This window comes from Homalodisca vitripennis, chromosome 1, assembly GCF_021130785.1.
Source record: "Homalodisca vitripennis isolate AUS2020 chromosome 1, UT_GWSS_2.1, whole genome shotgun sequence".
In the NCBI taxonomy this organism is placed as follows: domain Eukaryota; kingdom Metazoa; phylum Arthropoda; class Insecta; order Hemiptera; family Cicadellidae; genus Homalodisca; species Homalodisca vitripennis.
The window spans coordinates 77532192-77559830 of record NC_060207.1 but is presented as its reverse complement, the minus strand read 5'-3'; the positions used below and the strand labels follow the sequence as shown (position 1 = coordinate 77559830).

Sequence of the window (27639 nt, the reverse complement as noted above, 5' to 3'; positions counted from 1 at the left end):
TAAAAAGACACAGTCCAAAAGCAGCATATTATACTTATTTCTTTCTGTTTATTTCTATTATTATTATCATCTTTAAATACAGTTTAATTTTACTTGGCATTTGTTCTAGGATTAAAAAAATGTTGATTATTAACCCTTTTAACCTGGGAGATAAAACAATGTCCTCTTAAAACTGCTGTGCCAATTTTATGAAAGTCTCATAAAACTGCTGCATGCTCACTGCTTTGTTTTTGTATGTTTTTTTATAACAAATTATTTTTCTGATTTCTATTCAGGCTATTGTAATGTTTCTGGTACCAAAATTTGCAGAATTAAATTTTGTAACTAAATAAAGAATTTTAAAGTTTATTAAAGCAATTTAATAATTAGCTATTATATGTTTTTTATGTTTATAAACTTTTAAAAATGTTAAAAAATAACTTTTAAGCCTTAAAACTACAAGAAATTATAAAAACTTTACTATAGAGAGCCAAATATTTCAGTTTTGCATTTAATTAGCTATAACATATCAAAATTTCATACCCTTAGGGGAACAAATAATAATTTTATAATAAAATAAAATAAAATTGTTATGTGCCAATTTTTTGAAAAATAAAAACAAATACAAATCACTCACCAATAGCATCAAAAGGAGTTCCAATCATTGAACCAATGAAGTTTTTTTCACTACCACTAAGTCACAAAATCTATTTACACATTTTTACAAACACTATTTTATATATTTACAATTTTTTTTAAAATCTGGTACAGTTGTTTGAAGCACAGTAAAACAGCATTGCCTGCCGACTGCCAAGACGCATTGATCAGCTGTGGACGACTCAGTATTTAGAATTAAAAAAAGTCAAAGACTTTTAAATAGATGATTTATATTGATTACTAAATCACCAATAAACTACAAAAAACTATAAACACAATTAAATAATATATTTCTTGAACCAATATACTTTATTTCAAAACATGAAATCGGCGGACACTAAATTGTCCGCCCGTATGTTTGGCGAGTAACTCGGTGGACAATATATTGTCCGCCCGGGTTATAAAAGAAAAAAATTAGGTTAATGATGTGGCAAAAATGCAAAGTTAGCATTTTATCTCCTCATGGTTTAGGTATTATTAAAATTCCCTTCCAAATTGCTAATTTTTAAAAATTTATGTAAAAAATAATTTAAATTATAAAAAACATTAACACAGCAGTTAAAACAAAATTACAAATCCTACTTTGGCTTAATATTTTGAAAAGAATTATTTGGGGATGTGAGTGAAATTTTCCAAAGTAAAGAATGAAATATAAAAGAAAAAAAGGATAGAATATTTGTATTCACTTTATAAAGAGAATCACCAAATGGAAATAGAATTAGAGAATAGCCTGTCAGGTCCATGTTCTTTGCAAATCCCATCAATGTTTCATTATTGTTATAATTTGGATCTTATGCATTGTCCCATGATTTTTCTAACAATTTTATACCTACTCAAAACATTTTCTACATATTTAAAACTTATTTTTTGACTCATTTTTTATCCTTGTCTATTTTATAATGTAAAATAAGGTACATTTGTTATCTCAACTTTTATCGCCTAGCTCTTGGTTGAACAAGTGAACAGTAATCTATAATGTTTCTGAAAAATGAACGAAAAATATCCTTTGAGATAGTAGCTATTAGTAAAAAATCAAAATTCTAAGTAAGAATTTACCCTTTAAAAATAGAAGTAATGTGATTGCAGTGTAGTTAATTGTATGTGGACTATCCACTACAGAAACCTTGCTTTTCCAAAAGTAAAATTCAAACTATAGAGTTTGGATACTTTACTGATAGGTACTACCAAAGGATGTTTTTCGACATTTGTAATCTGCACGGTGCAGTATCGATAGTGGTGCCATACCCTGTTCTGATAGCCTGAGTTATTATTGTCAGCCTTTTCAACTGCCGGACTTGTAACCCTTCATTAATGATACCCTTATACTTTCTTAACTATTTTATATTTACTCTAAACACTATAATAATATTTTTCATCATTTTATCTTAGTTTACAGTTGAAGTATTAATTTATAAACAAATCAATATAATGTCTTTAAGATTAACACTGTCCAGGCTGCCTTTGGAATAAAAGAAAAAAATTAGGCAAACGCAAAAAAGATTTATAACTAATTATGAGAGTATAGTTAGTTATTTAAAACACGTGGCAGGTAAATTACACGCGACCCTGAAATTTCCAAAAAGTAATTAGCCTTCTTGATACAACAATTAAATGCTTGAATGGTTCTGTAGAGAGGTTCGGGCACTTGTAACCGACATTTATAATGAAAATGCTTTTCTCCGTTAAAAAAATGGCAATTATGAGGTTAAAGGCGTGTTCTGCTCATCCTCCTGAACCAAAAATATATATGGTTTTAAGGGGTGCTAATGACAAATAACATGGTTTTAGGAGTTATATTCATAAACAGTTAAAATTAATGTTTTAACCCATTGAGGATCGTATTGTTTTGGCGCGCGGGCACGAATTAATTTACGGTCAGCGGCCGCACGAACAGCAATGGTGCGCCACAGTATCGCTCACTATCGTATACTAGAAAATTCAGCTGTGAAGGTATTCGTTCAGATGGAACATGGGCCTGCTGGGGTATCCGTGATGTAGGAACGATAATACGCGAGCAAGGTTCCGGGGTGGCAGGGATGATGTCTGAATCATAGTCTAAATGAAGCGGCTCGTGCGAAGCGATTACAACATCCGGGCCATTGTCTAGACTAAACCCGCCAACATGTACGTCTGCGTCGTTTAGTTCTGTCACTAACCTCAAAAGTATTATAATAACAGCTGAGGAAAACAACCAATCAGAAGCGCTAAAAAGCAGAGAGTAAACTCGTATGAATGATTTTTCAACTTCAATATACAACTGCGATCTGTAGGATATTTATCTAACTTTAGAAAACTCTAAACGTAAACCGTTGTTAAACACTCTTAGTTGACAAGTGAAGACGATCGCCCGATCTATCAGACATTATTTGGAGGGAAACTTAAAAGCAGACCGCTTTTGTGACCTGAGCTCACCATCGTTAGGCCCGGCCGCTGCGTGACGAGCCCAGCTCGTCAGTGATCCGCAATGGGTTAATGTTCTGTTTGTGTCCTGTATCTATTATCTGCGGCTGGGACTGATAGTGTATCTGTTATCTGAGCGCTCTAGGGCAGAAGTCAGTGCTTCACAAGATATTGTGTACTGTAGGTTGGATCGAGTGAGTACGTGCCAATCATAGATCAACCATCCACTCACTAGTTCGACCAATCGTAGTAAATTGGTGTGTCTGAGTGTTTTATCGGGCATGTTAAAAGCTTACGTTTCGACCGAAACGAGATAATTTCCTTTTTAATAGAGCATGGAATTTTTAATAATGAGTGTATTTGTTCGTCGTGTGGTCACGTATTGTTTTTAAACCGGGAAACTTTAATGTTTCGTTGCGACAGAAAAATTTGTAAAAGTACCTAGCAGTTTTAAATGTTGTAATTTTGAAAAATTGGCCTGGGCACATCCTTTGGTACTTCTAAGCAATATATGGGTCAACCTCGATTTTTCTCATATTACAATATAATGTTCCAATAGTCAATTAGAAAAGGAAATGACTAGAATTTCTTGCCGGAAAGCAGTTATAGGGAGCAGGCAACTCATATTACAATATAATGTTCCAATAGTCAATTAGAAAAGGAAATGACTAGAATTTCTTGCTGGAAAGCAGTTATAGGGAGCAGGCAACCGCGAGAATTACCTATTAGTGATCAGGGGCACTGACGTGATCTGGGCTTCAAATTTGGAACTACTCGAGTTAATTTTTTTTTTTTAAGAGCAAGCAGCGCGAAGCGCTGCGCAGCGGGCAAGCATCGTGCGTGATCTTCGTCTATACTGAATTGATTCAGGCCAAAGGAATGACACAGATTCCTTTACCAGATTTTTACGGAGATTTTGTATTGGGCGGATTATATTGGTTTACTTTGCTTTCCAGCATGTAATTATGTGTTTAAAATTGTTTTACATACATTACCTACATTATATTGTAATATGTAATAACAATTTATCAGAAATTTTTAATAAAAAAAAGGATCACGCACGATGCCTGCCAGCTGCGCAGCGCTTCGCGCTGCTTGCTCTTTTAGTAAAAAATTAACTCGAGTAGTTCCAAATTTGAAGCCTAGATCACGTCAGTGCCCCTGATCATTAATAGGTAACTCTAAGCAATATATGACCGTCTGGCGATTGCCTGCTCCCTATAACTGCTTTCCGGCAAGAAATTCTAGTCATTTCCTTTTCTAATTGACTATTGGAACATTATATTGTAATATGAGAAAAATTGAGGTTGACCCATATATTGCTTAGAATTACCCATCCTTTTTTTAAAGAACGTGCTTAGATATGGACACATATTTTGGTGACCACGTTGTTGCATTTCAAGCCACCAAGACAACGCTATATTTCGTTGGAGTTTGGCGTTTCTGCACATTTTTACACTTTACATAATTGCCTTAGCATTAAATTTCAATTTATATTTCTGATATATCTAGAAATTGATATTTTACTGATAGGTACTATCTTGAGGGATGTTTTTCTTAAGTTGACATCAGTGAGCTGATGGCCGGAAGCACTCGTCTCAACCCGATAGCAAGTAATTAATTTGTAGATCAAAATGCAGAAAAACATTGTTCATTTGGGTCAAAATTCTGCTCATTTCGATTTAATTTTTCATTTACGTTTCCAAAGATGGCACCGCATCCGATGACATTATCACGAGGTTAAATCATGGTCACAAAAGGTCACGTGACACCCGACACGAATGTAAAACATGGAAATATTGCTCCGTGTATGAACAATTGTTCCATTTTTCATGTCCTACAACTTCGTTATTTCTCATTTACATCCCGTAAAACCTTATATTGTTTTGTTCTGTAGGACGAATCCAATAAGTAAATAATGCAAAACTCGCATTCTGCTGCTCCGGCCGTTACTTTCACAATTACCCATAACATATCTCAACATGAAAATACGAAGGTTTTTAAATAATATAAAATTGAACTTAAATCAAACTGAAAAACTGTTAAGTTGTTACTTATTTATAATACTTACCAATTCCAAACAATATGTAGCTGAAGTTACCTACTTAACTAGATTATAATTAGGCTTATAATTTAGAGCCATAACAAAAATTTACATTCACTTCTAGGGGTGATTATACAAAAAGTTGTACACTAGGCCCAGGTCTATTTGGAGAATGATTTCTTGAAGTGGACAAATGAGAATATTATCGTGGTATGTATCACCCTAGTATATAAATTATTAATACAATTTTGAATAATAAACTGTCTTATAAAATGCATTCAGTGGAGATAGTTAAGTTAGTCTACCAATTTGGGGGTTGAAAGAACAATAAGTACTTCCCTTTCTAACATGTCAGAATGGAGAGAGGGGCAAAGATCTAGATTACAAAAAGATTAGGATATACCTAAAATTTTAGTTTTGTAACATAGTCTAATGTATACAAATAAACTTACCTTACCTGTGAAAGTAAGACTCTTAAAATCAAAAGAGTAGGAATAACTGTCAATCAAGTTATTAAAATAGAAATATTTTAATTACTTGTACCTCTAACTTACTAATTTCATTATAACATATTAAAAACAAACAATAAGATCTACATTAATTTACAAAAGTTTACACAAAAATGACTTACAAAACTTACCAATAAAACTAAAAATCTTGAGATGTTATAAATAATTACTACTTCCCGGTACTTCCTTTGTTCAATTGTAACTGCATTTAGTAAGTTAGGTTAGGATTGAGACCTTGAGGAATACCATTTCCCAAAATTTGAACTGACACATAATATGGAAAATAATTGGGAATTCCATAAAATAACCTAAAAAACGAAGCTTTTGAACATGAATGAATTACATTACTGATTGGACAATAGAGTTTATGATGATACTACACATACTTATACAGAACAATAACCCGTTTCTTTCATTCCTTTAATTAGAAACAACAAACAAAGCCGCCATCCTGTTTTTTTCTTTAACCATCGCCATTTTTATTTTTCTTTGTAATTCCAGCAGCCATAACATGGAATAAACAAGATTGTTCTAAAGGCGATTGTATACAAAATTCCCTCTTTTCAGCTGGAGTATATATACATGTAATATGTAAAACTAAAGTCATTTCAAATTTACAAGTAATAGTAGATAATACCGCTTTTTCAAATTCCAATATAAAATTGTACAAATCAGTTTGTAGACCATTTTATAAAAACAAAAAAGATAACACTATGATTGAGATGTGTTTATTACTTTACTACTTCTTATAATAATCATCTCTACCTAACCAACTACGCAGATAAGCTTCAGAGAATTCCCCTTAAACGAGGATTTTGTCTCCTAATAAGGTTTACTGTTATAATTCTGTCAGAACTTTGATAACAAAAGCAAATTTCTTAATCTTTAGAGGCGATAGCACAGAATCAATAGAAACACATATCTTTACTCTTACTTTTAAGTATTAACTCCTCGCAGGCCTTGCATCCATATGAGGATAGTGTAACAGATTTTCTGCTGTAAAGCTCTGTGTGATTCTGTTCGGCGATTTATAAATAACGGCGATTTGTAGATAGCACTACATTCCATATGTTTTGTTTACAACAGTAACCAATTGAAAATTATATTCCAGTAATGACCTCTTTTTAATTAATTAAATTTATGATATTGGTTTTTACTACTACTACAGTATACTCTATATAACATTGATACTTTTCTGCAGTGTACCTATTTTATAACCACTGTTTCTTTGTTTAAAAACAAAACAAATACTAACAAGTAAGTTGCTTCAGATTTTAGCTTTGGGTGATATATCTTGCTATAAACTGTTCTATAATTAAAGATTAACCTTGGTCAATACAGATCTAAAAGAAGCACATATAAAATTGCAATATACTTGTAAATATAAGAACCATCGAACTTGTACTGCATCGTCTCTCCCCTTACTCTATTTACTAAGATCTTCGCACAGGCCAGTGCCCCATGCTGATGAGTAGAGTAAGGCTTAAAGGGAATCGGCCTCTCTACTGTTTGTAAAAAATACACATATTTGCAATGATTTGATGTATTTTCTGCAGTAAAAATTTCAAAACTAGTTACAATATAAAAGAAAATATCAATTAATGTTACTTTTTATACAAGTATAATAATTGAGTAGTGCAATTTCAACCCTCGCTATGTTCAAAAATTAAAAAAAATTGAGTTATGGGCGCCACTTTACTAAGTGATTGAAGAGGAACACTATAATACAATTAGGTGGTTACAAAGCCCTTAAAAACTTTAAAGAAATAAAGAAATATTACGAACTACAGCAAAATCCGTTTGGTCCATACAGGTATATCAAACTGCAACAAAACTTGTAATATTCGTTAAAAACAATAACTTCAAACCCGTCATAACAGCTTTGAATTCGATTGGTATGAAAGGCAACTGCATCAAGCCTCGTTAGTCCAATACTGGTCAAACCTTTAGTTTTAACTTTCTTGTAATAACGTAATTTTGTAGATGGCTACGATACAGATAACTTGCATAATCTCATTTCTTTCTTGTCTGAGAAAGTAACTTCATCTTTTAGTGTGATTATGTTGATTATTATTATATTTAGTAATATTGTGAAAAATAATGAGCCCACTAACTGTTCAACCAGTTCCTCCAGGATATGGAAGAAAGAAAAGGAGAAGCATAGAAAACTGAAAGCGAACTGAAGTTAAAAAAGCAAGGTAAAGCCTATATTCATATTATATAATAGACACGGTTTAGTACATAATATAATTCTTTAAATGTACTAAGTATGTTGTACTAAGTACTCTTTTAGGTACTGTTCTGGTTTTCCATCAACCCCAGAATGTGAACATCGCTCATCATCGCCAGTGTGCGAAGATTCATTTTCAAAATGACAGACGCATCCATCAGAAGTTTTATTTAACACATGATACAGTCGAATAAAACAACTTTATACTTCACTACATCGCAGTAGAAACTGTAAAGCGTAAGCGCCCTTGAGTACAGGATAATGCCACTCAAAAGAAGGTAGTAACTACTAAAAATTTCATTCCTAAACTTGAACATAGCCCTGATGGCTCATATATCACTAATAATGTCCTGTTGTAGAATCTATTCATAAAACATTTTGCATATCTAGAGATAGGATTCAGCTTCTAGCTAAAAAGTATTTGGAGTCTGGATACGCTCCTCCAGAGGTCCCCCCCGGACGGTGTAACAGGAAAGCTGAACTATACACTAAAAAAAGAAAAAAGTGTAAAAATCTCTCCTAGTGCTTGAGTCACACTATTGTGAGGGAAGGCATGTCAATAGGCAATACCTTTTTAGTGAACTTAGCATTAAGATACTGTGGCAGAAATATGAAAAACATGTGAACCTCACAATAATGTAAAATGCTAGTTTTTCAGGTCTGTGTTTGTCACAGATTACAACATTGGATTCGGATCTCCATCTACAGACTGCTGCTCCACATGTCTACCTCTAAAGAGAAGATAAAAATTACTAGGGATCTAGATAAAAATGTAATTTAAAGGTAGACCTTACTCTCTATAAGTATAAAGCTAAGACACTTTTTCGATGAACTGAGAATATCTCGTGAAGGTGAGCAGCTTACATTAACATTTTGATTGTGAAAAAATTCAAATTGTTTCAAAAATACCAAATCAAGATGCTTGTTATTCATCCCAAATGTACATATATAATTTTAATATGTGCCAAGGCACTTCACATAACCAATTAACTAAAGATAAGGTGGTTCAATACGTATGGCTAGAGAACGAATTCAAGAAGGGGTCGAATCAAATTGCCTCTGTCGTCTATCATAGGTTACAAAATACATACCTGACTGGAATCTGCTCTGTCAAGCTTGTTTCTGACGGCTTTGGAGGGCAGAATAAGAATACAATGATTATTGGCATGCTGTATAAACGTTTGATGCATGATGCTCCGCCTTCTCTAAAGATAATCAAAGTTATATATTTCCGATAATCAGTCATCCTTTATTCCCCATGACAGGATCTTTGTGCAAATCGAGACGGATGTTAAAAAACACAGTACCTTCCTAACCCACCAGGATTACATCAAGATTTTTAAGGAACATGCCACTGGCATATGACTAGGAGACAACAACAGCATTTAACTGGAAAAAGGCTGTGTTGTAAGTAGTGAAAAAGACTGCCAAGTGACAATTAAAATTACAGCCGTGCAATAGTTGTTTCAAAACAAAGAAAACTGGGAATTGTGTTGTTAAAGGAGAACTTCATTTCAATGAAAACAGTGGTGAAGGCGAAATCTTGCTAGAGCGAGGGCAGAAAATTACCTCAATAAACCCCAGTCTCATTGCAAAAGGAGTGCAGCTCAAACCAGCAAAGTGGACAAATTTTAACAAACTTCATAAAATCCAAACACTTCATGCCTCGCTGGAGGGGACAAGAGCATTTTTTTTATAAAAAAACTTTCAGCAATAAGAATGGCTCCAGCACCCGTGTGGAGAAGATTCGGATGAAGACTCTGATACGGGTGACATATTACAAGAAGATACACATGTTTCACTATAATTATTTTGTATACTAACTTCTTTTTAAAACCAATAATTAATTGTTTGTTAGATGCTTTTTGTGTAAAACGTTTAAAAGGCTTGTAAAATAAAACGAAACAAAATAGTCACTCTATTCTTGAAATGAAATCCTTTCTCTAGTCTATTTAATTTGATTTTCACATGAAAAAATCTTGTTAAAATGTAAATAGATCTTTGTGTTTTGAATGTAAAATATTGCGATAAATTCACACCATGATATTTTTCTATTATTTTAATATTACAAAAATATCATAGAAAATATGCAGAACCAAAATCCATTAAGTCTAATACTGATACAAAACTCGTTAAAGTTCCCAAAACTGCTTCAAATATCGTTATTTCCAAACCTTTTTTAATGTTTCCAGTAATCTATAAATGCCAGATTTTTACCATCAATAACCTAATAAAAGTATACAGGGTGTTTGAAAAGTATGGGTACGGCTTAATATTTTAAAAACTATATGAGATAACATCTATAAACTTTGCACAGTGTCATATGGCTATGTAAACTATTTTTCCTTGCTATTACCATGACATGCCAACCATGGGGGGACGGCCCACAGAGGAAAACATGGAAATCTTAAATTGAAGCATGGGTCGAGTGATACCTCATTTGGAAGAGCCCACTTAGTAGAGTTGAATGCAGCAAACCGCATCTCAAAAGGTTTATCCAATCAGAAATGGCGGCTTGTTTTAGGTACACATTGTGAAGTACATTATGCGCTGCCATTTCTGACTGGATCGTCGTATTCTGATGCGGTAGGCGGCGCGGCGTTTCACTCTAGTAACCAATGTGTTTTCACTGACTTCTTTAATTAGCAAATTATGTCATAAATTTATAACACAATAAATAAGACACAATAAATACCGATGTTTTTTAGTTTCATTTATTGTGTTATAAATTTATGACATAATTTGCTAATTAAAAAAAGCCAGTGAAAACACATTGGTTACTAGAGTGAAACGCCGCGCCGCCTACCGCATCAGAATACGACGATCCAGTCAGAAATGGCAGCGCATAATGTACTTCACAATGTGTACCTAAAACAAGCCGCCATTTCTGATTGGATAAACCTTTTGAGATGCGGTTTGCTGCATTCAACTCTACTAAGTGGGCTCTTCCAAATGAGGTATCACTCGACCCATGCTTCAATTTAAGATTTCCATGTTTTCCTCTGTGGGCCGTCCCCCCATGGTTGGCATGTCATGGTAATAGCAAGGAAAAATAGTTTACATAGCCATATGACACTGTGCAAAGTTTATAGATGTTATCTCATATGGTTTTTAAAATATTAAGCCGTACCCATACTTTTCAAACACCCTGTATGTTTTTTAATTACAAAAATAAATACTATATTAGGGTTTTAAAATAAACTGTCACAGCCTTTTGCCCTTTCTGGAAATTTTGTTTACGTGGACATAACGAGTTTTGAAACTGGGCTACTCAATTAATTTATTGTAGGTTAAATATGCTTGAGCACAGACGCGCATAGTGAAAAACAGGTTTCAAGCGCCGGGATTATACGTCTAAGAAAATATTTCTTCAGCTCCGCCATATAAGAGACAGAATATTGTTAACTTTCTTGTAAGTAATGTTTGGCAAGTAAGTCCACGTTGTATAATGACGGTGAAGAGTCGGTTATATATTCCTAGTATAGTGGCGCATGGTTAATAATTTAGATGAATCAGAATGTAATTTCTTCATACCTAATGAAAACTAAAAAATCTGCAAATGGTTGGTGATTAATCCATGAGTGATTCATGCACCAATACACTATTTTTTTAAATTTTGTTTTAAAAAGGAGAGACCGATTCCCTTTTAAGCCTTATTCTGTCCGTCCTCATGGGCCACTGGCCTGTGCGAGGATCTTATCAAATAGAATAAGGGGGAAAGTCGATACAGTACAAGGTTGATGGTACTGATAAAAACTGCAACGGTCACAGACAGGATTTGGACCTGCGCTATCTCTAACTCAGACCCAAAGTCCAACGACTTAGACCGCTCGGCCATCGACACTTCCAATACTCGTACTACTACTCGTGTTTTCCCTTTGCCCGATGAAGACAGATCTACAGGATAAAACCATATGAGTGCTATCAGAGTTATCTCAAAATTCTATCATAGCTGATGTCAATTTCTTTTAATCGTTCTCTAAGTTTAATCACACGTCCAAGTACATAACATAAACTTGTGTTTGGACAATGATGAAGATGAATGTCAATTGCGGTAAATATGAGCTCTTTTCAAGATTGTATTCGTTAGTGTTCACGAGACTTTATCAAGGTACCAAAAGGTACTGCTGTGGAGATTCTGAAACCTGATCTTCTTGTTTTCATGGAGAAATTAAAAAGTAAACTTGATGGACATGATCCAAATAAGAGTTGTAGCTCTTACGAGTCTTGCAGACCTTTCTGTAATTTGCCATTGCAGTGAAATGTTAGCTCCTTTTATGGTTTGTTATCCAACTCATCACTGGCTTTAAGATTTCCCCTCCCCCCCCCCAATATTCTTAAAGTTGGTGCAGTTAGTAGATTAAATCAAGTAGATGCGAGATATAGATTTTTCAAAAGCATTCATGTTTGAATTCATTATCCATTCAACTAGAGGAATATCCAACAGTGGAGAATTAAAAAAAGTCATATTGCTTTTTATTAAGGCAAGTTTTGGAGTTTTCCTCGGTTGCTTGGTCTCCGTATTGCGTTGGTTACATAACGAATATCCAGTGAGTTCACGACAGATATGTCAGGATAGTTGGAAAGCGTCAGGATATGCCTTTTAGAGAGGTTCTTATTACATTGCTAACCGAAGTTAAGAAAAACGTTTGAAATTAAAATTTAATCGTACGGCTCAATAAGGAATGCTGTGTAGTTTTAAACCAGGCTAGCCAACATGACTTGCATGATATATAGTATGTACTTTAATTATAGTAATAGTAGTGTGTAATTGTTTGAAAATAATTTGAGGATTTATCACATTGCTTCAGGCTAGTTGATGATTATATTTTAGCACGACGTGATTGAACCGAAATGTAAACACAGGTTTGGGATCATCAAATGATACGCCAAACACTTAGTTATTAGGGACGCCATGCACAACAATATATACAAAGGATGGTTTGTTTTGAACCTAATAAAGTGGTGGCCCATGAGAACGGGCAGTAAAAATTAACTTGAGACTATCTTTCAGGGTTGTCAAAATTCCAATTTTATACTATTGTTACGTATATTTTGTACAGATCGCCACTTGGTGTATTTTTGTGGCACATGCAAAAGACTACATGCTCAAAAAACCAGGATACGACCCAAGATTTGTCGTAAGGAGCAAAAGTTTTGGCTAGCGGTAACTGGTGATGCAAACTCAATTTGAACTCACGAATAGCAAGATCTAATCCACACTAACTTTACCAATAAGTATATTTAGTATGCTAATATAATACCATTTATAAAAGAAATAACAGTTGTAGGATTTTAGGTAAACTGTAGAACTACATAGTTTTAGTTGTAATACTAATTTATGAATTCAGATTATAATTAATTGGTCTATTGAAGAGTTTTTGGGTCGAGTGCAACAAACTGTGGCTGGGTGATTTGAATATCTGCCAATACACACTTAAATATACTTAAATTCTATAATCTTACAGTTATTGTTCCTCTATAAATATTGAAGCACTTAAAGTTGGGCTTAAGTAAAATGAGTCATGAATGTCTGTGTTGATGTGGACACTTCATAAACATTACTTTTGTTATGTACACGTGAAGTCATCACGCCAATTGTTATCGATATTGAACAGTATAAGTTTTGGATCTATTGGGTCGACTTGTTATTGGTTGGGTGGATAGTGATTACACCTAATAAACATTACTTATGTCATATAAGCCAAGAACATCACGCCAATCGCGTGATTTTGTCATATCTATTAAAGTTATAAAATACAATAAGTTTGAGGCCTAGCGTTTAAATAGTTAAATTTATATTAAGAAATAAAATAAAATAGTACAAATAAATAAATGTATACGTATATATTATTAAACAATATTAAATTAGTCATTTAATTAATTTTTAATGTAGTAATAGCAGGAGACACTAGATAAATAGTTTAATAAGTTCATAATAGTGATAAATAGGATTATATAAATTTGATTGCATGATGTAGTATTAGTTGCAGACTAACAACCCCAATAACACAGAACGACGCTTTGATAGAAAAACAGGAGATCAAAGCATGACCTTTAAATTTGAAGAATATTGTAACATACTGTTGAAAAAGGAGGTGGAGTGGTGTCTTCGACTCAGAAGCTAACTGGATCTGGTATTGGTTGAGACTCTGAAGTCAACTTCAGCCAAGTATCTGGGTACTGCACTTGTCAATTGATAAGCCATGAAAATGAATATCCCATCGAGCACGAATTTAAACCAATAAGTCTAGCATTATATAATATTCTTTATGTAGCTTCCTGCTCTACAAGAGTATGATCACCAGTGCCCAAAAGTGACAATAATTGGACCTGAATATTGATCTATTTCAGTAAGGATATTGGAAATATGCTTATATCCGCAATTATGGTAAGCGCCAAGTTTCGGAATGTATTGTTTCAAAAATACGAATTTCACATATTTTTCAGTCAACGTTATAAAATGTGCTATCTGACGCTGTCCCAAACTTTACTCCTGGAGTCATGATCGTCTAAAGAGATCCAAAGAAATTACATCGTTTCTACATCAAAGACACATATAAACAGGTGAAGTGGCAGTCTCATTGTCTCATCAGGTGTCTCTGATGTCTAAATGATATAAAGACTCGTTTTGAGCTTCTTCGTCGCCGATTTTCTTTGGAGTTTTTCAGACGAACATGATTCCAGAACATGATGAGTCAAGTCTGAGACAGCGTCAGGTACTAGACTGTTCCTGCAATAAAAGGAATGTGAACTGGCACTAAACTCAACATTCAAATTGAATCAACCCTTCCTACTATAACTACGTTAAGTGTACAAAATATGGTATCTGAAAAATCATTAAAATATAGGAAATCCTGGAGTCTTACACACAAATTTGCATTGAAACAATCAATATGAGCTGTGTTTTAAATTTATGCTTTTCGAGCATAAATATAAAAATTATAATATTTATTTCATTACTCTAAAACATAAAACTTAATAATACAAATATTAACATTACATAAAAAAATATCATAGTGAGCATTTATTTTAATCACATTTTCAAAAGTATGCAATATAGTTTAATGAAATCATACTGAAATAAATACTGTATATATCCAATCAGTATATCAGTTCCTTATAGGCATAAAGAAACTTCTTTGCTTTTAGTTTACAGTTGTGGATAGAGGCAGCAAGGAACGGAAGGACATATGTGATAAAACTTTGAAAAGAAAACTTTTGACATTCCTCTAGATTTAGTGTCGTTCTTGTAAACAGTTCATATCACCAGCGCCATCATGTAGTAGAATTGTATATAAAGTACAAGACAGATTCGGGTTAACTTATTTAAATATTTTAATTACTGTTGAAAGTGTCGAAAAAACTCAGCAGTTAAGTCTTTGCTCTTGATCCTCTGTTTTAGTAAATGATGCAAAAAGTGTAACTTTCTCTGTGCAACAATTTATAGTAATTCTGGACATTATACAATATTGATATAGGGTAGTGTACGACATATCAGAGCTGACATTGATGATATAGCCAGCAGACTAACTGTGGGGGACTAACACCTAGTGCAATTAATTGATGCTAAGAGCAGAATCTGAAACATCTCTTACATAAGGGTTCATAAAGTAACTTCCAACACAGTTTTAAACTGTGGTTCTGTGGGTTACTTATTAACACTGAACTGTGAGTGTCACTTAATGAGACAAGTAGTCAATGTCATTATTATAAATAAAAATTACTCTAAATGTAGGCCTACTTGAAAGTATAACAGTATTCAAATGAAATTAAATGAGAAATGTTTTTATTTGAGACAAAGTTAGGGCTTTTTATTCCTCTTTTCCACTCAACCCCAATTTTGCCACATCCTCGATATTGTAGGTAAAGACTTATTTTTTCTCAACTTTCCAAACTATACTATTTTGAGTTCTCAAATGTTTTAGATAATTTGCACAAAATTAATGTAAGATGGCCAATTTATTTTCAAAGAGAATCCCGTGCCACTTACTTGTTTTAAACAACCATAAGTTTATTTTAATAATAAAATTGAAGCAAGATATTCAAGACATAGGGCGCATAAATACTATCTTCCATGCATACCAGACCACAGAAAAACTTTATATAAATAATTTGAATTGTGAAATTATTTTTTTATCATATTACTATTGACTTTCATTGTATAGTAAATTTTAAATTGAAAAAAGAAATAAACTATATTCTCTAAAGATATTATACATCGCATATAATATGTGAAAACAACAAATATTTAGTAATAATAAAAGTTTAAAATAACCAGGGCCTTACTCACCTTTGGCGGACCCCGGACAAGATATTCGGCCAGGCCCCGTCATGTCCTATCAGCTGCCCTCGTGACGGGACTGGCCCGGGCCCCGGTAAAATTCTCCCTAAAACCCGGTATGAGTATTGTCCTGAAAATAACTATTCAATATAAATAAAAAGGCTTAATAAAAGGATTATATATTTCGGAAGGATTGTATTCTTTTAGTATTTAAACAACTGTATCATTATAATTCTTAAAATGGAGCCGGTTTGTACTAAAACCTCATACACAATATTGAGTGTACATTTATTTAGTCATTAAGTCAAAGATACTGGATGAAATTCCAGTAGAGTAACACGTTAACACATAACAAAGTTCAATGATTTGAAGAAGTTATTCACTTTAGATAAGAATTGTGTGGTTGCTGTCTGTACTTTATTATTCACTCGCTCCAGGGACTGCCAAGGCCACCAAGTGGAAGTGGCAATGTTGTAGCTACTGCATCGACGTTATCATTATCAGTGTGACAGTGGCAGTGCAAGCGTGTAGTCTTCAATGGCATGAACAGTGCCTGGCACTCATGGATTCCGTATGTGGTAAGTTTTATTCTAGCGACAATATTGTAGATTTAAGTAAGATAAGTAATCATTCACACATGGCAATCCAATCCGAAGTATAGAGTTACCTTTACTTTACAAATCTAAAGAATTGACAGGAAAGGGTATGGAAGGTTATAAGTGTTAAGAGAGACTGCAATGGGAGACGTGAATAAGGGGCGGAATAAGAAGTTAAAAACTTTTTAGTATAAGTTCTATTTGTTTTAGGACAGTACATAATAATAAATGCAGTAATAAATAAATGAAATGAAACTACGTTTTAAAATACCAACACAATACTGGAATGCATTATTTAATTCTAAATAGAAGACTTCCAAAAAAACACAGTACCACACACACACACACACACACACACACACACACACACACACACACACACACACACACACACACACACACACACACACACACACACACACACACACACACACACACACACACACACACACACACACACACACACGCACACACACACACACACACACACACACACACACACACACACACACACACACACACACACACACACACACACACACACACACACACACACACTTTTCTTTGTATCTACGATTAGTATTTAATTTACTAAGTAAATTATACTCCATACATTTATACAGCTTCACATGTCGTTTTAAAAATACAGCCATTCTTGAGATTAGCGCTTATCAACACATTTAGCGATTCTATTTTTATTTTTAGTCAATATATTTTTAAATTCACTGTATAGGGCTAATGTAGTAAATTAATAAGGAAAATAAGCAACATATATATATCAATCTTCAAAATAACAAATATTTTCCTAATATTTATAAACAATGTATATATGTTGGCTTAGGCCATCTTCAGGAAATTAAACAAAATATTATAAATACGGTTATAAGACCATAGAACATCAATACAGAAAATAAAAATAAAGAATTATGAGGTAGAATGGTAAAAGTATGATTTTATTTTAATAAATAAATAAATAAATATATATATATATATACAGTATATATATAGTATATATAGATGTAGTATATATATATATATATATATATCTACATCATAAGACATAATATCAAACAACCTATAAAGAACCTATTAAGAATTAATGTTAAAGTATTAATAATAAAACTACAATTTAACGGCTGTCTTTTATAAATAACAGGATAATCAAGTTTATAACACAAGGAGAGTTTGATGAGGAATAAAAATATGTTTTAACCATATAATTCACAAAAGCGTAGTACTTATGATGTTAGTAATTACGGACCAATATTGGTACTACCTTATCTTTTAAAATATTTGAATGTATAATCTTAAATATATATGTAAAAATATGTTTTGTTTGACAAAAACGTTTGACTTAGTAGAGGGTTAGACACTGAAATGCCTAAAATTAAAAAATAAATATTATAATCACCAGGGAATGCTTTAAATTGGTTTTATACGACGTACCTTACATCTTCGGTTAAAATGTTAAACATACAAAAATAAGATTGCTTTTTAAAAATCTTGCTAAGAGCAATTAAAAAAGACTGTTATAAGGGACAAAAATAAACCTTGCTATAATGTTCTTTGTGTAAATAATATTTGTAGATTTATAGAGAGCGCAAATTTTATCTAATTCATGAGGAGATCCTTACCACTTGTACTACTTGTAGGAGAAATGTTTCTCAAATATTTGGTATATCTCAAGCATCACTTTATACAGTTTTACATGACAGTGTGGTTATAAAGCGTGCAACGTAAGGACGATTTTTACGTCATTTTCATCTTTATAAACATTCTTGACTTATTATTATTCTATACCGTTAAATGATTGCGCATTAATTTTTGTTTTTTATTACTACTGAATTACTTGTACTCAGTGCTGAGAAGTACCTTTTTGGTATGTATTCTGTATTCTACAAAACAAGGATATGTCAATAATGTATTTGAAATCTTCGTTGGAGGTAGGAACCATTCGACGAACTGAAACACACAGCATTTGCAATCATAGATCTATGGATGCTTTTAATAGAATATTGTAGTATATCAGGTTTTCAATTAGAAACTGTTTTTATGTTATAGGTATCTTTATGGCAATAAAACAACATAATAAGTAAATAAAAAGTGTAACATTTCAAATGTTACGTAAAACACGAAAAACAAGTAAAACAACGGATAACTTGATATTTAGGCATTTTAAATTATCAATAGATTATCTGTCTCTTATTGGAAACACATAATGATTTATAAGTGAGCGTTTAACTCTCTTCTACTCAAAAATCATATATAGTGCACTTTATTATGTCCGGTAGTGCATGAGCTTGAACAATGAATTTCATCTCGTAGGATTAGTGCAACCCATTCTTGATAGCTATTCATATTTGTCTGATGTACAAGGTCCTGTCTATTGATGATATAATTTTAATTTCCCTAATTGACTTACTGGTATTCTCCATTGAAAGTTATTTGCAAAATATTGTAAATTTAAAAATTTAGTTCGCTCTGGCCGCCGCGGCGCACGAATCGCAAAATGCATGTTTATTTCACATACAAAATTAATGTCTATGTCATAGAAGCTGCCTTCCTTAGGTATTAACGTCTGGGCATATTTGTGTTTAAACCACTTTCTTAGACTGATTTTATATATACGCTCTCCCATTCCAATTCGTCATTGGATTTAAAAAATTAAAAAATCTTTAAAATAGTTAAAGTTACTCTTCCCTTTATCCTGGTAGTAAAATAAATCATAAGAAAAATTCAAAAATATCATCAAATATCTCTGAACGAAAAAATAGACTCTTAAAATAAAGAAAATTTTAAAATGATAAATATTTATTTATTTAAATCCTTCTCATGAAGTAGCGTTACATTGACGTAATTTTACACAAAAAACAACGATCTCAACTATTATTTCAAAACATCAGTTTAATTTTCTTAGAAATGTCTACACTGATCACACTCATTCATTTTATACTCCCATCCATTCAAAGAATTTTATCACTCCCATTCTATCAGTGTTAAGAAACCCACGCGCTGTAGAAAACAATGAGCTGGTACAAAAAGAACGCTCAACAATAAAATACGACTAGAATAGAGTGAAATACGTCACGCACGAGTTAGACTGACGAAGTAACAGTCTGCTCGGTTTTCTTGTAGGTACGTAAAGTAAGAATAATAAGTTGGTGTTTTCTGAATATAATATCAGCCGAATTTTTGTAATATAATATAACATCGTGGAGGCTTAAGGTTAAACAGAACAAAATTTAAAGTTAAGAAAGTGTAGCGATGAAGCCACTAAAAATAAATAGCAATAGAAAATGTTGTACGTCAAAAAACCTAGTATATACAGAAGCAATATTTCAAGAATTATCAGCATGAAGACTTAAGGTTTTTTTGAAACCTGAAGAAAGATTTGAATCAATCTTCGAAATATATAACAGTAACAGACGTCCGAAATCCTTTTACCTTTTCAAATCATCCATTGTCAATAATAAATTTTAAATGAAGAATTAAAATCTACAACTGTTAATATCGTAGATAGAACAATAATAATGAACTGGATTTAAACAAATATGAAGATTATCAAATGGTGACGATGATTTTGTGGTGTGTATGTGTGTATTTTAAAACGTTTAATACAATACTAACCCAGAAAAGATTAAGTATGTAAGTTAGTTTATTATATTGTGATTATGTTCAAATTCAATTTTTAACTTGAAAAAGCAACATAAAAATATGTAAGTATAGTAATGTCTATGTTAAAAAATCTATACTTAAATCTAAATAAATTTCCTTTTTTGAACAGTTTTTTTTTTTATTGTATGAACTACTTTGCTCTCCAAAAAAATGTGAAGTAAGTTTAAATTACATTTTGACTTTAAAATATTTGTTTAGTTTAGAGTTTTGAAACATTTTTAGTCACAACTGACGTAGAGTAGATAATCTAGGGAGCAAAATATTGCTAATGAATTACCCCGTGAAGCGCGTCTGTGTGTCTCCTAGCTCTGACAAACCTTGTACAATTTATTGTTGTGTGAGTTTTAGCAGAATGTGGCATCCTCTTGTAGTTAAAACTCCAAGCTGGTTACTCCAAGCTGGTGAATAGAGTCACGCCTTTGAAAAAAACAATCAATTGTTCAGTGATTGATAGAAAGATTAGAGGTTGTAAAATTAATTTAATGTTTCGTGAAAATGAAGAACTACCGTGTGCGAGTATAGCGGTGGAGGGAGGAGGGGAACACGCGATGTGACCTTGTCAGCGCTTCTGTAAGTTTTCAGTATACCTTAATCGTCTTGATTTATACAAGGTGTAATTAAAACTTTGTTAAAACCTGGGAAACTCAAGTCAAAAGTCACGAGTTGCTTTATTGCCTTATTAGCTAATAACAAATATAGATAAATATAATATATTTTGAGTTTACTTTTTATTAAATATAAATTTATTAAATATCAATACAATATTTATTTATCAATTTATAGAAGCATATTACTTTTAATGATTTGATTCACATCTGAAAATATTTGATTATTTTCTAAAACATGTTCAAGTTAATTGTTTATGCAGTTGTTTGATTTGTAATAGGCGTACTATTTAATTTGTTACTTTTATAATCATTATTTATTCAGATTAAGTAAAGAATGTGCTAAGTAACCCTAACTATTTGTAAATAAAAGAAGTTCATTAATTGAGTTGATTAATTCTTAAAACATTGCAGGAATTAATTGATTAAACTATTGATCTTAAATTGTGTGACAATACAACTTCTACATATTATAGAAGTCTATAAGGCTGTTTTACAACCTTTACATTCCACGTATTGTAACGGTATAAACATTTAGTTATTCAATATTTTAGGAAACTTGAGACTGTTGCAATTTTATTGTTCATTCCAACATTTAAATATTAAATTAATTTTTTTATTGCCTTGCTTGGGTTTCGGTGGTAACTTACAATATAATTTCAATATTTTATTTGTTCCTGCAGTGGCCAAGTATTTATATAAGCTGAAGGTATTGTTTAGTTGTAATCAACACCTAAATTTCGTCATTTTTAAAAATTTACATTTCGTTGAAATATAGAACCATCAAAGGTATAACTGAGTAGGTTATTTGTAAAATACTTTAGTTATTGAACAATAACATAAAAATAACTTTACTATATAAAATCCATTATTTTAGTTGATTTCACGAATGCCCATCAAATTGCTCCAGCAGGAATTTATATTTTTCTAAATTTATATTACGTAGATTCCACATTTCTAAATAGGCTATCAATACGAAAATAGTCTATATGGAAATTGAACACCAACATCTCAACTTTACTTTAGTAGTATAAGTAGTTCTGTCATTATAGTGGTAGTACGAGTGTTTCATTTATTTAGATATAACAATCCATTATCGATCACATTCGAGTTATAAACTTTCTTTACATAATTTACATTTTGACCCGTAGTTTTGGAAACAACATTATTACTTTCAACAAAAACTAATATGAAGCTGACATTTTATTTTCGAACTATTGTTTATTTTGAGTACTTTGTTGCAAGAAGTGTACCTTTCTCTAAATAAATTGTCCCATAGGTACAATTTAAACTTATAACACTTATGTCCTTATTTTTGGTCGTAGAATTATTGGAGGTGCCTTATTTTGTAGATTTAATTAATACTTTCCCAAACGATATTTAGTTTTTCTTGTAAAGTATACACTTTTTGAATATCTAAACGATACAGTTATATGAGGCTTTGGGATTACTTCTGAACACAAAGACAAATATTGAGAAAATTAAGGTCGACTAACATTAAGTTAGTTATTATTCAACATTGTCTTATGGAGATAAATCAAGATGGTCGCCAAGTACGGCTTGCTCTTAAACAATTGGTTTCAGAAACAAATTAAACGTATGGAAATGTTTCTATATTTGCGTGCAATATTTATTTAAACAAATCTTTTTCTTAATATTTTGTTAACTTTGTTCAACCCTATCCTATCATCTTAAAAACGTGATGAGCAATATTTAATAGCCTGAAGCAGTACTTATGTGTTCACTGTACTCGATATGTCGTGGTTTAAATCAACTGTCTTTAAAATCACTGATCTTTAAAGTTCACACGGCCATATCGATTCCTACAATGGCATTCTAAATTAGTTTGACCGTTGGAGTTGCTTTGCTTTAATTACTTTTTAACTCTGCAATCAACTATATGACTAAGGTTCTAAGCAACATATTTCAAAGGACTCATAATTATTGTATAAGGTTCTTATACAATTTGCAAAAGACGTAAACGTCATCTCGTACTATATTCGTATAGTACTCGTAGTTTACGCGATGCTTTGTCGACAATAATTTTAAGTTCCTGAGGCGAAAAACGCGCAAGTAGAAGATCGTCTATACTGTGTATCCGACACCATATAACTGCAATGTTCAATAAATCCTTCATCGGTACCTCTTGTCAAGAATAAAAATCCTTTCCATATTCCATCAAAACTCCGAGTGCTGGGTGCACATCAGCATTAAGACGCTCCAACTAGGGGCACGGCCGTGGCCGCTGAGTCTGGGGTATAAGAGAGTATAATCCCTCAGAGGGTATATGTATGTAACATAATGCTCTTCTCTTAATACTTTATCTAAATATTTGTTATCTAAGAGAATTGTTAAAATTAAAAAAAGGTCATTTGGCCAGAATTATAATAGAATGTACTAATTAGAAATTAATCAATCGCTATATCGTTGCCATATAGTACAAGGAATACTAATTTATTGGAAACAATAAAGAGTTAAGTTAGTTTATAATATTTTGAAACGTAAGAATATACTCGTAAAGTGTTTGCGCCAACCTAATCAGCATAAACAATTAGTTGAAATCATGTGTCACGATACCATATTTATATTAAAAACTACCAAGTTCATTCCAAAATTATATAGGTTCCTACATGACAATCTTAATGTGAATTATGTAAAAATAAGTCTCATGAACATATCAAATTTGGGAAGGTATTTAAAACTTATTGTATACTAAAAATATATCTAAAAAAATATTGCACAGCATAATGGTAGATCATAGAATTTAAAGAGGCTTTTGTGTGACTAAAGTATTAAAATTTACTTTGGTTGAATATTCTTAAAATTGAAGTATATTTACGGTAAAGTGGCATTTAAAGTTGAGGGAGATATAAGGCGAGACACAAGTGTAGGTGTACTTGAAGCCCACTTTGTTGAGCCGTAGTCGCGTTGAGTTCATTTGTCACCCTTCCCTCCCTCCCCGCCAGTGCCCCCCAAACTACCCCCTTCCTTCTCCTCCTTTCCTCTTCCGACGTCATCCTGCAGGACTTTCGCTCAGACACTGACATTAACCCCAGTAACAACTGGTGTTGTTTTGAAAACATATTTTCGTCGTTTTAAACTTTAACGTTATAATACTTTAAAGTTAGTTATTTACGTGGTTGGTTTGCTTTTTTATTTGTTATATTTATCAAGCCTTTTTGGAATACAATATGTTTTAATAATATTAAAATAAAATCAATAATATATTATACATATAGAAAACCAGCCATTCCAAAAATAATTTAAAATAATGTTAATTAGATACATTTATCATATTATTCGTAGCAAAATGTAATAGAAGTCTATTGACATGAAATATGACATAACATATAATTTTCATTCTATTATCAAATACAATTGCTTTTCAAAACGCAGTTGAGTGTACTCCCTAGTAGTTTAATCCAATGTACCCAATCGATCATAAACTGTTTACTTTTGTTTTTTTTTTCAAATTCGTACCAGTAAAATCATTCGCTCAAAACTGCAACGTGTTACACACAGAAAAGTAAAAAATGTAATTCAAGAGCATTTCAAACGCTTCATTCAACTGAATTTTAAATTCAACTTAGTGCAATTTGGAATTGTTGGCGGGGTAGATTTCCATTGTGTTTTTATTCATATTAAAAGACTCCTTAAAATTAAAGACTCCTTGATTTTCAGAGTAAAACTAATACTTTTTATAACGTACACAAACATATCTTATCCGACAGCATTGTCTGTGATAATACGAGTTGTACTTATGAAAGTACGAGTTGTCATAATGAAAATGGGTTGCGAAAACAAAAGACATTTAGAATAAGCTTGAACTCTTCGGCCAATGATTTAAACCGTAAACATTGTCATAAAGTCTCAACATAACAAACATTCGTTTACTATAAAAGCCAGTGGTTTTAGGAGCACCAACATTAAAAATTACGAGTACTTTTATTTGAGCTAGTAATAAAAAAGAACAAATGTATTCATTAAGAAACGATGGCTTCTGTCCTATTGGTCTTAAATTTCCCTTCGTTATCTAATGGTAATGGCAACTGTAGATTTTACTTTATGCTCTCAAGTTTTAATGATGTCCATATTTATTACTCAAATACGAGTTTGATAATATTCATTCAGAAGACCACGAATGTTTGAGCATATTACGTCGAGAAAGGTTCTCAGGAATAACGTATCCAACAAATACAGAAAATCTGATGAGTTCTTGGTCTCAGAGAAAGTGACATATGCGCTTAGTTGACACGTAGTTGCCGACGGTGAAAACTAGTTAGTACTCGAGCAGGCGTTGGATTTGGAGAAGAGAAAATTCAGTATTTAGAGATATTTTTTATCTGGATTAACTTTGCAACTTTTGATATTCAGATTTTAGTAATGGGAATTGTTTACTTTCTGTTAAAGGCTACTAAAAGTATACTGAAACTATTTGAAGAAGGCTTAGTTAAATTCGTCTCTAGAAATCTGATGAGCAAGGTTTGGCCCTTCCAAGTCTCTTCCTTCCCTACTTTGTTCTACCCTACAAGAGGGTAAATTGCCTCCAGCCACGTAAATTTGTCGTCACTCGGAAGTGGGCAATCTGGGCGCTTGGCTCTCAACCACTGGCTTCGTAGTGGAGGTCCCAGGAGAGATGTTTCCTTCATGTCTCAGGTTACATTTTGGATTGCTCATTTCTTCTGGAACTGGGTTATTGCTGTCGAAAGTAAGTTGAGTCTGTATAGGTTGACTCACCATGCCAACTGAATAGGGGTTTCCGGAATTAATAATTCGAGTTTTGCGAAAAATAAATTATTAGTATCTGCTTTGACACGTCGATGACTTTGCTTGCGAGGAATACTAGAGTGACCCGTCTATGCCATCCCGTTTTTAAGGGTTGCCACATAACTCATGATGGCCTAACTCTGACAAGACTTCTGTTTCAGGAGCTGGTTTATACTGATCAATAAACAGTAAATCCGAATGTGGAACGCGAGTGCTGCAAAGTTGACCACGCTCCTAGGAAGCTAGCTCTATCTCAACAATACAGCATTAAGGGCAGTAACAACATATGGCTGTCTCAAAGCGCAGGCATTTTTGCGCATTTGTGACACATCTCAGTTTCTAGAAAAAACCACCACTAGAAGGTTTTATTATGATACCTATAGGTGGAAGAAGATGACCACATATGCGCATAGGATCAGTTACTTCCAACAGTCTCATCCGTTGAAGTTGATGAAATCTAGAGTGGCAATAATTTTTTTCAAGTGTTCTTCGTATGGTTTTTTACATTCCTATATTATATAAACCCCTCCCTAGTTTTTATTTATGTTCCAGTCAATGTGAAAGAGCACGGATTTCACCACAGGGTAAATGTAAACTATGGGTGGCTGAAATTTTACAATATGCCTAGTAGTTTCTTTTATCTCAGCCGGCTTTTATCTCAGATCTCTTTTCATCTGAAATCTAGTTGGACTTATTTATTGAAATAACAAAATCATCTGTACATATCATAACATTGCTTTATCTATTCCTTTTTGTTGTTGCTAAAACAGTTTTTTATGTAGGCCTATTTATTTTTTATAGAATTCCTATTAAAAAAAAACACAAACACTAAAAAAATATGTGATTCCGTCCTTTAAGCAAACTGCGAAGCTGGAAGAGGGATTATTGTTTACCAGTGATCAGATAGTGATACTTTTGTTTTTCTTTCCTCATGATAGTGATGTAATTCGAATAAGTTATATGGATTGAGTGCTTATTTGGGTATGTCATAACGTATTTGAATAAGTATTCGTTGAAGTAATTAGAGACTGTTTTAGAGATAATTAGGGGCGCTACTAGCACAAATCGCTGGAGCATATTCAATCAGTCTCTCTCTCTCTCTCTCTCTCCGGCCCTGGGAAGAAAGGAAGTGCCTAAGATCACGGGGGTGAAGGGCCCAGTGCTGCCAGTACCAAAGTTGGTCGTAGTAAAGCAGGAAAATAAGGAAAGTGAGGAGATAAAAAGGAAGTTGGAGCTTGTGAAGCCTTCAGAAATAGGGCTTAAGGTTAGAAGACTGGGAATGATCCGAAACGGAGTCATAATAGAGTCAAAATCTGACGAAGGGGTGGAAAACCTCCTGAAAAGTGATGCGCTGAAAAGTGCGGGCATGACAGTAGAAAAGCCGACAAAGAAGAATCCCATGGTAATGGTGTACGATATTAATCCGGCATTAAGTAATGAGGCAGTTAAGGCAGAGATCTATAAGCGGAATATGCATAGAAGTGAGATTGAGGAAGAGGACTTCATCACAGAATTCACGGTGAAGCACAAATACCAGGAAAAAGCTGAAAGGAGAAACGAAGTTAAGGGGAACCATATGGTAGCCGAATGCTCAGTGAGGGTGAGGAACTGGCTGAGGAGGAAGGGTAGGGTATACATTGAGTGGGAAAGCTGCAGGATTAAAGATTATGTGGATTTAGCACGGTGCTACAAGTGTCAAAGGTTTTGGCATGTGGCAAAGTTTTGCACAAATGACAAGCCAAGTTGTTCGCACTGCGCGAAGGAGCATGTCTTCAAAGACTGTAAGAATACAAAAAAGGAGGAGGCCAGGTGTGCAAATTGCAGCAGAGAAGGCAGGCTAGATGCGAGACACCCCGCAAGCTGGAGAGGATGCCCAGCGTATGAGAAAGCAGT

The 27639-nt window shown here is 33.0% G+C and overlaps 2 protein-coding genes across 3 annotated transcripts in view; one reads left to right on the top strand and one right to left on the bottom strand.

Moving 5' to 3' along the window:
• Positions 1-6069, bottom strand: part of LOC124365200 (zinc finger protein 723-like) — a 49418-nt gene extending 43349 nt beyond the window's left edge. For both annotated transcript variants that reach the window (XM_046821161.1, XM_046821166.1), the window contains exon 1: positions 5721-6069. The gene's annotated coding sequence lies outside the window, so the exon portion shown is untranslated. The remainder of the gene's footprint in view (positions 1-5720) is intronic.
• A 10530-nt stretch (positions 6070-16599) lies between these two features.
• LOC124365184 (ras-related protein Rab-3) overlaps positions 16600-27639 on the top strand; it is an 86567-nt gene continuing 75527 nt past the window's right edge. The window contains exon 1 of the mRNA XM_046821141.1: positions 16600-16681. Within this exon, the coding sequence (XP_046677097.1) occupies positions 16646-16681 (36 nt within the window). The 5' untranslated portion in view covers positions 16600-16645. The remainder of the gene's footprint in view (positions 16682-27639) is intronic.